This window comes from Myotis daubentonii, chromosome 11 (genome assembly GCF_963259705.1).
Source record: "Myotis daubentonii chromosome 11, mMyoDau2.1, whole genome shotgun sequence".
Lineage (NCBI taxonomy): Eukaryota > Metazoa > Chordata > Mammalia > Chiroptera > Vespertilionidae > Myotis > Myotis daubentonii.
The window spans coordinates 53,211,255-53,223,377 of NC_081850.1; the positions used below are offsets into that span (position 1 = coordinate 53,211,255).

The 12,123-nt window shown below is 47.3% G+C and overlaps 1 protein-coding gene across 2 annotated transcripts in view; it reads left to right on the forward strand.

Annotated features, from left to right (window-relative positions):
* Positions 1-7,631, forward strand: part of RECK (reversion inducing cysteine rich protein with kazal motifs) — a 68,225-nt gene extending 60,594 nt beyond the window's left edge. For both annotated transcript variants that reach the window (XM_059657327.1, XM_059657328.1), the window contains 4 exons: positions 232-442; positions 2,099-2,172; positions 5,033-5,188; positions 6,076-7,631. In XM_059657327.1, coding sequence (XP_059513310.1) covers positions 232-442; positions 2,099-2,172; positions 5,033-5,188; positions 6,076-6,285 — 651 coding nt within the window. In that variant the 3' untranslated portion in view covers positions 6,286-7,631. The remainder of the gene's footprint in view (positions 1-231; positions 443-2,098; positions 2,173-5,032; positions 5,189-6,075) is intronic.
* The last annotated feature ends 4,492 nt before the right edge of the window (positions 7,632-12,123 follow it).

The window sequence follows — 12,123 nt, forward strand, 5'->3', positions numbered from 1 at the left end:
ACCAAGTCCCAGAACGGCTGAGAACAGTCATCTCTTCAGTTCATTTTGGGACAGCCCGCTTGTCCCCCTCCACCATGTGGAGGCCACCTCAGGAGCTTAATTAAGAGGGTCCCCAGAAATTATATCTGCATCTTTTCTCCTTCCTGAAAGTAGGGAGATCTACTGAGGAGCCTCGGTTAGGAAACATGCGCCATACAGGTTTCCAGGCTAAGTGTGATTATTTGCCCTCAGCCCTTCTGCAGAGCCACAGAGCCCGTCTGTGGGCACAACGGGGAGACCTACAGTAGCGTGTGCGCAGCCTACTCGGACCGCGTGGCAGTCGATTACTTTGGGCCCTGCCAGGCCGTCGGGGTCCTCTCAGAGCACAGTTCTGTCACGGAGTGTGCTGCTGTGAAGTGTCCTTCACTCTCGGCAGCTGAGTGCAAACCCATCGTCCCACCCGGTATGTGGGGTGGGCAGGGGCGGGATTGGGAAGCCTTGATTATCTGCCTCCAGACAGTGAATCCCTGAGGAGAGCGTTAGGAGCTTATTTAAAAATTTCAAAAAAAAATCTTAACTCTACCTGATACTGATTAGGTGCATAACTCTGGGTTGACCTTAAAAAGCTGTGGATTACCTTAGACATCATCTGGTCCAGTGGTTTTAAAACAATATGGCCAACTTTTTTCCAGCAAAATCTCATACCGAACACCTATACATAAACAGATAACGCAGTATTTAATTACTAAAATTATGATTATTTGTTCAAATGCATAATGTTTACTTTTAAAATATATATTACCATAAAGCTAATGAACAAAGAATTAGTAATTAACGAATGAATAATTGAAGTAGTTTTGATGAACACAAACATTTGAAATTGAGAGAAGGCCTAACCCACATGGTCCAGGAGAAAAACAGAAGACAGTTGTTGTCTGCCGTAACCAGTTTGGCTCAGTGGATAGAGCATCGGCCTACGGACTCAAGGGTCCCAGGTTCAATTCCACTCAAGGGCATGTACCTTGGCTGCGGGCATGTCCCCAGTGGGGAGTGTGCAGGAGGCAGCTGATCGATGTTTCTCGCTCATTGATGTTTATAACTCTCTATCCCTCTCCCTTCCTCTCTTTAAAAAAATCAATAAAATATATTTTTAAAAAAAAAAAAGATAGTTGTTGTCTTAGATTGGCCTTAGGATCCAATTTAGTTGTTTTAGTTGCATATAATGGAGGAAGTCTTGTAAAAAGACTATTATAAGCGATCACAGTTTTCTTAAACAACTTCCCTTACAGTCTCTTACTCTTCAGTTAAACAGAGCAGGCAGAAGAGACTTTATCCCAAGTCAGAACAGATTAGTGCAAAGTCCAGCAAGTCCATTGCTCCACCCATGAATTCATCAATTGTTTTCTGAGCTTCCACTATGTGCCACATACTCTTCTAGGCATTGGGGGCTCAGCAGTGAGTAAACCAAAGTCTCCTTCCTCCTGGAGACCTTGTTCTGATATTCTGTTGGGTTTTTTTAACACTTTAAAATAATTTTTAAAGTTATATTAGAGTTAAACACCCATGGAATCCCTGAAGTACCTGCTCCTTTGTTTTCAGGTAGAAATCAAAAGCCCAGGAGAGCACTTGCCCAGGGTCACAGTGAGGTTGAGGCGAGGCAGGGCTAGGCTTTGTGTCTCTCTGTGCTGCCTCGCACCACAGCACCTCACCCTGAGAAGTAGTAAAGGGTGAAGCGAGGATGGAGGAAGGATTTGGGTAAATGTATAGATTAGCCGTGGCCTGTTTGAAATGAATAAAATTAAAAAAAAAAAAAAAGACCGTACCCTTTTATGTAATGTTTACTTTGAATTCATATTAGTTCACACAAACACTCCGTCCATGCTTTTGTTCCGGCCCTCCGGTCCAGTTTAAGAACCCATTGTGGCCCTCAAGTCAAAAAGTTTGCCCACCCCTGGTATAGATTGTAAGACCCCGGGTTGGTCAGGGGACCTAAAGTGCAGTCATCAGGGAGGCCAGCTGCAACTCTCCTCGCACAAAGCGAAGGGTTGGTCCTGTCACCAACTGTTTTGTGTCCTTGGTTCTAATTCTGACCACAGATGATATGGTTTCTGTTGCACAGGTGCTTGTTGCCCATTATGTGCTGGGATGTTAAGAGTTTTATTTGACAAAGAAAAACTGGATACAATTGCCAAGGTAAGTTGCTTTATATGCTGGGTGGAAACCTTATTGGTAAACCGCTGTAACCCTTCAGAGTAGAGTGTATTGTCCCAGTTATAGATGAAGAGACTGATTTGCAGAGAAGCAGCTTGCCCGAGGCCATTCAGCTCGTAAGCGGTGAAATGAGGGTTTGAACTCCAGCTGTCTGGCTCCCGATCCTGGGCTTCCTTCCTACACCCTGGCTGGGTGGTGACCTTGCTCCAGGCAGCACAGCCCGAGCCTTTCTGGGAAAGGTCCCCTCCTGGCACAGGAAGCAGGTTAGGGCTAGAGGCAAAACCAGGCGGCCAGAGACTGGTAGCTGCCAGATGGTCTCGGGGTTGCCTGCCCTCACGGTCCCATTTCCCTGTGGGCTGCTTCCAGAGCCAGCCACCATCCCGTGAGAGTTTTGCCTCTTTTCTTTTTCTGTACCATCGCTTTTACTGCCCACTGTTAACGAATGAATTGCCGGGGTCCAACCCCAGCAGGTCCAGGGGTCCCCAAAGGCGTGGACGGAGTCGGCGAAGAAGGAATGACATGGAGACAGCGTTCAGTTGATCAGCAACCTAGCCAGGATCTCTAGCCCGGATCTCCAGAGAGGTTCTGCTTCGGATCTCCAGCGAGGCTCTGCAGCCATGTTCCCTCGCTAGGTTCCCCAGCCAGGCTCTGTCCAGGCTCTCCAGTCAGATTCAGTGTCCAGGTTCCAGTCAGGTTCTCCTGCCAATCTCTGTAGTCAGGTTCAGTCCAGGATCCCTTGCCATGTTCTCCCCCTAGGCTCTGTCTCTAGGCTCCGAGGCCAGTCCCTCTCCAGGATCCTCCGGCATGCTCTCGCCAGCGAAGTTCTTCTGTCTCTAGAGAACGTTCTGTGTAGGTTCTGTGCCTAAGCTCTGTCTCTCTTGGTCCTGTCTTCCAAGCCCTGTGTCCTTAGTTCTGTGTTCTGAGTTCTCTGTGTTTCTGTCTTGTTACAACTGTATTTATACCAGTTGATTCAATCCTATCAATCTCTATTACAAAGGTTAGGGCGTTTCTTATCTCCATTCCAGGGAGAAAAGATTATGTAGTTTAAGCATGATTGTTCGTAGTTAAAGGGATTAATTACCCGCCTGGCACTTAGTTGAGGGGTTTCATTCCCTCCCTAACTTCAGGGGAAAATCCCTACCTGGGGATTCAACCTTTCTCGGAGAGGTGACTTTGGTTAAAACACAGCGCCAAGAAGGTGAGCAAACATATTAAGAACCGTATGCCATATATGCCAGGTCCCTTGAAACAGCAAGGATAGACCGGCTCCCGGCAAATTCCCCCTTTTTTATTTTTTAAAAGCAAGCATTAAAAAGAAAAACCTGAAACGCTCTCTTGTATCCATTTTAAGAGTAGGATTGGCGCTTTCTGCTATTACCTGAGTCCTGATCTATCATCCCAGGGAGAGCTTGCCAATCCTGCACTTTCCCGGGGTGGAAAGGCTGCAGTGGGGTTAAGGATAAGGCTCCTTGGGCCTACCTTCTCCCATGCTTCTACATTTACCTTTCCGGCACCTTTCCTTCCTCAGAAAAGCATGGACATATTTCTTGTATAAAATGTTCCATCTGACTGGGAGTAACCTTAACTCCTCTGCTAGCAAGCATATGTGTTAAAAGATCAATACGGAGTCTTTTTTTCTTTAGACTCAGTATGGCACATCTTCTTAATCTAAAGACCAATACAGAGTCTTCTTTCTTTGGACTCAGTATGGCACATCTTCTCAATCTAAGGATCAATACAGAGTCTTCTTTCTTTGGACTGAGTATGGCACATCTTCTCAATCTAAATTCTGTACTATCCACCTTCTTACCCTACTTATCGTCTATAGGGGGGTCTGCAGTACCCTGGTGGAGTCCTATCCGTCCCGAGTGTGGGGGTTCTCAATGGGGGAGGGCTTACCTAGGGGAATCCTTTTCCAGGGGTTCCCAAAGGTGTGGACGGAGTCGGCGAAGACTATCCACCCTTTTCCTATGGTGGAGTCCTATCCATCCCGAGTGCGGGGCGCTTACCTAGGGGTCCCTGTTCGGGCGCCATATGCCGGGGTCCAACCCCAGCAGGTCCAGGGGTCCCCAAAGGCGTGGACGGAGTCGGCGAAGAAGGAATGACATGGAGACAGCGTTCAGTTGATCAGCAACCTAGCCAGGATCTCTAGCCCGGATCTCCAGAGAGGTTCTGCTTCGGATCTCCAGCGAGGCTCTGCAGCCATGTTCCCTCGCTAGGTTCCCCAGCCAGGCTCTGTCCAGGCTCTCCAGTCAGATTCAGTGTCCAGGTTCCAGTCAGGTTCTCCTGCCAATCTCTGTAGTCAGGTTCAGTCCAGGATCCCTTGCCATGTTCTCCCCCTAGGCTCTGTCTCTAGGCTCCGAGGCCAGTCCCTCTCCAGGATCCTCCGGCATGCTCTCGCCAGCGAAGTTCTTCTGTCTCTAGAGAACGTTCTGTGTAGGTTCTGTGCCTAAGCTCTGTCTCTCTTGGTCCTGTCTTCCAAGCCCTGTCTCCTAAGTCCTGTGTTCTAAATTCTGTCTGGCAATGAATCATTGAAGTACAGGTACACAAAGCAGGTGGAAACAGGGCTCCCAGACATGTAGCAGCCAGTACCTGTCACTGCCTCGAAAGTTACCCCCATCTCCCCATTGTCCTCAGAACAGTCACTTTGACACAGAGCTTCTGGTGCGAGTGCTTATTTTAGCTACAGAGCTCCAAGTCAGGCAAAACCTCATCGGCATCAACTTCACATCCAGCTGCAGGGCCCTGCACTGACGGGTTCCTTGGCCAAACAGCCCCTTGGCTTAGGCAGTAATGAGGAGTTCTTTTTTTCTGATAATAGAAGTTTATTTTCTCTTTCTAGGTAACGAACAAAAAGCCAATAACGGTTCTGGACATACTTCAGAAAATCCGCATGCACGTGTCCGTCCCACAGTGTGACGTATTTGGATACTTCAGCATTGAATCCGAAATAGTGATCCTGATCATTCCTGTCGATCATTATCCCAAAGCTCTGCAGGTGGGGTTCAGCATGCAGTTGTGCGGCATGTTGTCAACTTCAAGTTCGGTGGACTTGGCAGGGGGTGGGCACAGACCAGCATGGGGAGGATCAGGTGGTGAGGAGAGGAAAGGAGGCATTTCGGCAGGGCAGGAGGGAGAAGCCGGGCGGTGTCTGAGGGACAGAGCTGCACCCTCCAGCACTTTGCCAGGTGACGGGCCAGGTACACATTTGACAGCAGAATGCTGAGTCGGGGAGGGGAGAGCTTGAGATGCTGTCGCTCTAGGTGTGGGCAGATGGAATGATCTTGGGAGGCAAGGGAGTGGCAGGTCGCACAGTGACAAAGCAGAACAGACTCCTGTCTCCTGAGTCTGTGCTCCCACCGGGGGGGAGGAGCTGGTCTTGTGGGCCCCAGTTTTTCTTCCCCACAATATCGAGGTGAACCTCACTCACATAGACCCCCAAGTTTCAGCATCAAAATAGTGAGGGCCCAAGCGAAGAGGGGAATACAAGCGGCCTCTACACTGCCATCATTAGGAAGTTCGTTCAGCCTAATTACTTGCCTCTAATTGCTCCTTCAGCAATTGGATGTGTGAACAGGCATGAAAGTCCGTTCCCTGTGACTGTGTTTAACCATGAAAGCTAATGTCTGAATGCGGATAAGCAGTGACAGGATTGTGGAAAAAGAAGGGACAGTGGCATTGTGGATCCTTTCATTTCTGATTTGATTTCCATCGATGCTGTTATTATTTATGTAGTGAATTAAGACCATAATTAAATGTTACTTTGGCTAAGAAAAAGGCAAAGTGAAAGCACATTCCCTGTGTTGGAGTAGATGTGGAATTTGACTTGACCTTTTCATGGGTTCTGTGGTTTTATATTAAGAGAATATGATTTTCCTCTCCCAGATTGAGGCCTGCAATAGAGAAGCCGAGAAGATCGAATCCCTTATCAACGCTGACAGCCCTACCCTGGCATCCCACGTCCCGCTCTCTGCCCTCATCATTTCTCAGGTGCAGGTCTCCAGCACCGTGCCGTCAGCCGGGGTCCGGGCCAGAGCGCCCTTCCCCTCTGGCCTCTTCCTCCTCACGCTGGGCTTCGCCTTGCACATGGTCTAGGACATCACTGACTGCCCATGAGACATGCAGAATGTGCCTCAGTCTCCTTTCCTGCCTGCAGGTTCCAAGTTGGAGAGTGGCCAGGTCAAAGCATTCATCACCTCTGTTCACCACACAGTATTCTTTTTTAATCTGCCAATATTAGTAGGGGTTTGGTTTTGTTTTTATAAATGTTCAAAAATTTTCCTCCAAATACTAATGAAAAGAGGATGTTTCTTCTGGTGGATCACTGCCTTCCAATTTACAGGTTGCTCATTAGGTGGGTCCCTCACTAAAATATGTTCAGTGTCACTGGTGAATGACATTGTCACTTTTTAGAAAGATAACTCACTCGACGTGGGCTTTGTATCACAGGAACTTCATTTTAGAGTTCCTGTAAGTGTTAAGGGCCCCTAGTGTTTGTGTGTTTGTTTACAGACAATAGCCTACTCTGTGTAGAAGCTGGGGGCACAGTGAAGAGCCCCTGCATTAAAGGATAGAATGGAGCTAAAGCATCTTTGGAACTATCATTAGATCATCAGGCAGCCTGAACTTACAGCATTTAATTTAGGAACCCATCCATTGTGACAAGCAAAAGCAAGCTAACCAAATGGAATCACAGTCTCAGTGGTTACAAGCATGTGTCTGTGACTTTGGTGAAAGGGAGGAGATCTATCGCATCAAAGCATCTTGCACTGTGCATCTTTATGTTAACCAGGTGTATATTCCATTCTCAGTATTCATCGAGGTAAAGAGTTTTTAAACATCAGTCTTTAAACCAATTGCTGCTACTTAAATAATTGCCAAAAAATGAAATAATTAGTAGCTCATGTAAATAATACATGATTTTCCTATTTTATTATGAAGAAGGTGAATAGCCATATTTGTAAAGTGACAATCATGTGTACTAACCCAGTACTTTCCGTTTTGAAGACACATTTGCGTTTGTGGCATGCACAATGTAGATATGTGTTCTGTCTGACTTTCTTTTCTGATATAAAATTATAGAATTATGGTTTATATATTTAAAATGTCAATCTAAATGTTAAAATGTTTGCATGTTGTCTAAGAAATTGAATACTTTGAATGTTTCACAGTTTGAAATAAGCTATTCAGTGTAATACTTTTTTGTATGCACATAAACTTAGATTTTACATGAAGTATTTTTTCAGTATTATATGTACCCTCTGAAATATATAAGGATATGCTTATTATACCAAAATGTTGTTTAAACATGGGCACTTAAGCTTTCAGAATATCTCAATGCCAATGTAGCATGTTCGTTGCAATTGCTTTTTTATATAAATGTCTTCAATGCAATATATTGGAAAACTTTTATATTTTAATAAAAAGGATCTTTATATGGTTATGTGTGCACTTCCGGGCAACGTGGACATTTAAAATGAAGCCATTTCTCGCTCTGGGGTGAGCTGTGTCGCTTGCTCTGGACTCTACTGAGGACATGTTAACGGGGCCAGGCTGGGTGCTGGCCTCCCCGGGGCCTGGGCCCCTCCCTCAGGGGAGGCTGGGGTCTGTTTCAGCTCCACTGTGGGAAGAAAGTCACACCTGCCAGCAACACTAATGACCTTGACACAAAACCCATAGAAAACATATGTTCCTTCGTTTGATTTAATTAATGATTTTCCCTCAGCCACAGGCTCCTGGAGGTCACCCTCCCACACTCCAACAGGGGGCGCTCTACACTGAGTGGCCAGATTATTATGACCGCCCCATCAGGACTTCATTGACACTTCCAAAAATACTGAATATTGAAAACTTCCTAAGCAAATACTCTCAAGGTTTTATTATTATTATTATTTGCATAATTAATTCACTTCATCGGACTGATGGGGTGGTCATAACAATCTGGCCACTCAGTGTGTTTCTCAAAGGGACCTGAGGCTGTGCCCGAGCCTTCCCCCTCTCTCAGCTGCTGAAGGGGCTTGAGGGAAGGGGAAGGGAAGCAGAGGGAAATTCCTTTCCCAACCCAACAATCCCGAAGCTGAAGGGCTAGGTTCCACTTTGTCCCGCGAGGGGAACAGGCCCAGACAGCAGAAGCACTGGTCCAGTTCCCGCAGCGAGTAGGGCAGAGCCAGCACTGCAGCCAGGTCTGGGCTTTCCCTGGCGCCGGCCGCTGGGCAGGGCGAGTGCTTCTCGGGACGGAGCCGCCCTGCGGAGCGCCCCACGCACCGGGGACGCGGGTCAGCTGAGGGGAGTAGGCTCGGCAGACCGACAGGCAGGCTTGCGGGGTGGGTCTGACTATCGGGCAGGACCAAAGAGCAGCAGGAATCATAAAAGTCACTGATCCGCTCTCCAGCACTTCCGTTTCCACGGTGCTTCTCACCTCGTCCTCTCGCCGGCCCAGAGCAAAATGGAGCACAGAGAACAAATGCCACGTCTGAGGTGGAGCCGAGTTCTCAGGAGGCAGGTGGTGAGGGTCAGGGTAAGGCAGGGGCCCTTCACACCACGCGGGAAGTTTGGTAACACCCTTGCCACGCCCCCACCTTCTCTCGTTTTTTCCAAAACTACTAGTATTGTTTTCTCATTATAAAAATAACATGTGCATTCCCCAAAGTACCTAGAAATATAAGCAAAGAATAAAGTCACCCGCAGTGCACCTGACTCTACCAGTGGGCGCAGAATCCTACGAGAGCCGTCCCTGGGCATTAATCGCTGCATTGATGGGGACAGGGCCCCTCCGCTGTCCGCGTGGGGGCGGGACTTACCTCGTGCCCTGTGAGGGACGTGAGGGAACATGGCTTCATGTTTGGGACGGCGTCTGCTGGTGGGCACGTGCCTGCCTAATGATGCACAGGTGGAAGCCCCATCTTGGCCAGACTCTCACCAGGTAATCGGGCGAAGCTCAGCCTCACCTGTTATCCCCAGGCCACTCTCCCTCCGAACTCTGCTGGACAGTCGCTTTCCCGAGCAGTCAGGCAAGTGTTCATTTTGGTCAGGGTCTGGCAGGAAAATAGGGGGCCACCCAAACTGGATCATTCGAGGGAGGCTTACTAGTGAGACCTATGACACGGGTGTGAGCAGGTGTAAGAAAGCACCGGGAGTGTGCCGCGGGGATGAGCTCCCCTAGCCCAAAGGTGAGGGGAGGCGCTGCGTGGAGCTGGCACGTCCTCCCTCCCTCCCTCGGCCTCGGCCCCTGCGGACCCAGTCGGAAACCAGAGGAAAGGGGAACCTGGTGCAGTAACCTTGCAGGTCAGCCTTCTGGGCAGAGAGCAGGGTGGAGAGTCAATTTAGGGAAGGAAGTGGAGCAAAGAGCAGCCAGCACAGCAGGCCAGGGCAGTGCCAAGAGGACCAGGAGAGGTGGCGGTATGTGCCAGTCATCCCCGCGCACGGCCCAAGGTGGGGAAGGCCTCTTGCTTTAAACTTTTGGAGGCGCTCCACTGCGCGCGCCTTCCTTGCGGACCCCACTCAGCCTCCTGAGTGCCTCTCCATCTTCTCTCCCAGGCCGCCTTCAGGCCCACATTTCCAGAGTCTCTCCCCAGCTCCCCGAGAATCCTCACCCTCCAAACCCAGACGTGGCCAGTGCGTCAGCCCAGAGCAGAGCTCCAGGCTGCCCGCTGAGGCTGTGGCAGGAACCTCTTCTGTTCAGGCTTTGCTGGCTCTGAAATGGCGGACCAGCCTCTGGCCCACGTGAGTCCAGACCACCCTTCCCCATCAGCCAGGACAGCGCCCCTCATCACGGTGAGTCCTTTTCTTCCTAAAGCAGCTCAGGGTGTCACGCGTGAGGACGGGATATCATGCTTAGAATAGAATCCATTTGGCTATGTGTCTAGAGCAGCGGTTCTCAACCTGTGGGTCGCGACCCCTTTGGGGGTCGAACGACCCTTTCACAGGGGTCGCCTAAGACCATCGGAAAACACATATATAATTACATATTGTTTTTGTGATTAATCACTGTGCTTTAATTATGTTCAATTTGTAACAATGAAAATACATCCTGCATGCCGGAACCGGTTTGGCTCAGTGGATAGAGCGTCGGCCTGTGGACTGAGGGGTCCCAGGTTCGATTCCGGTCAAGGGCATGTACCTGGGTTGCGGGCACATCCCCAGTAGGAGGTGTGCAGGAGGCAACTGATCGATGTTTCTCTCTCATCGATGTTTCTAACTCTCTATCTCTCTCCCTTCCTCTCTGTAAAAAATCAATAAAATATATTTTAAAAAAAATACATCCTGCATATCAGATATTTACATTACAATTCATAACAGTAGCAACATTACAGTTATGAAGTAGCAACGAAAATAATTTTATGGTTGGGGGTCACCACAACATGAGGAGCTATATTAAAGGGTCGCGGCATTAGGAAGGTTGAGAACCACTGGGCTAGAGAAATGAATCTGTACTTGGTTGCTTTTAAAATGGGTTGCTGTTGCTGCTATTGTCAGTATTTCCCCAATGATACATTCTAACTGGTTATTGATGCTGTCTGGGAAAAGCTATTGATTTTTTAAAAATATTCTTGGGTCTGGCTATCATTAAAAATTTTTAATATTAATTTAGTAGATTTTCTTAGGTTTTTCCAGGGAGGAGTCACAATGAAAACTATGCTCTTCCTTTCCCAATATTTACTCTTCTTCTCTCTTTTTTGTTGTCCTGGTATTGGCTAAAACAATGTTGAATAATAGTGGCGACAGCAAAAAACTTTGTTATGCTCTTGATTTGAATGGGCATGTCCCATTGTTTTACTGTTAAGCAGTCTGATGTGTTTTACTGTTTGTTTCAGGATGCTTCTTTTTATTCTGCTAAGGGAAAGTAAAAAAGTTGTTCAACTCAGTTATGGATATTGAATTGTATCAAAGATATTTTCAGCATGCATTTACCTTATATTTTTTCTTTGTCTTATTATAAGTTCTGGATATATTTCTTAATATTAAGCCATCCCTACACCCTTAAAATAAACTTTATTTGGTCATGATGTACGCTGTTAGATTCAACTTGTTGGTATTTTATCTAGGATTTGGTATTTACATTCACTATGGTTTTTTGTACCTGCTATATTTTTCAGGTTCTGGAATCAGGATAATTCTAGCTTCATGAATTGAACAGGGGAGGTTATCTATGTTTTAGAACAGTGATAGTCAACCTTTTCCATCTCCTGGCACACATAAACTACTAAAATTCTGCACCACGCCAAAAATGTGTTTTTTGCCAATCCAACAACAACAAAAAAAGGTATAATTTTGATTCATTCAAACCAGACAGTTATTGTTCTGTTAGCTGTTGTCATTTTTTAATTTGACAATCTGAGGAAAAAGAGGTCAGTGCCCCCGATTAGTCAGGTATTGCATGTTTTAAAAATATTTATGGCAGCCCTAACCGGTTTGGCTCAGTGGGTAGAGCGTCAACCTGCAGACTCAAGGGTCCCAGGTTCGATTCCAGTCAAGGGCATGTACCTTGGTTGCAGGCGCATCCCCAGTGGGGAGTGTGCAGGAGGCAGCTGATCGATGTTTCTCTCTCATCGATGTTTCTATCTCTCTCCCTTCCTCTATGTAGAAAATCAGTAAAATATATTTTAAAAAATATTCATGGCAAAAAGTGAAAAGGAAAAAATATTCATGGCACACTGGTGGAAAATTACTGCTTTAGAACATGTAAATGGTATCAGAATCATCTGTCTCTCAAAAGTTTGATAGAACTTGCTTGCAAACCTAGCTGGGTCCAGCTATCCTAATATATAAAAACCGTGGGTCCGTAACTCCGTAACGACTGGAGGCTCAACCAACCAGAAGTCAGTCCTGCAGTCAGTGCTGGGTTGCCGTGGCGACCTTCACAGCCGCTGCCACATGCTGTGGTATAAAACATAGTGTGCAAGTGATGAGAAGCGCAGGCACCACCTCCATGCC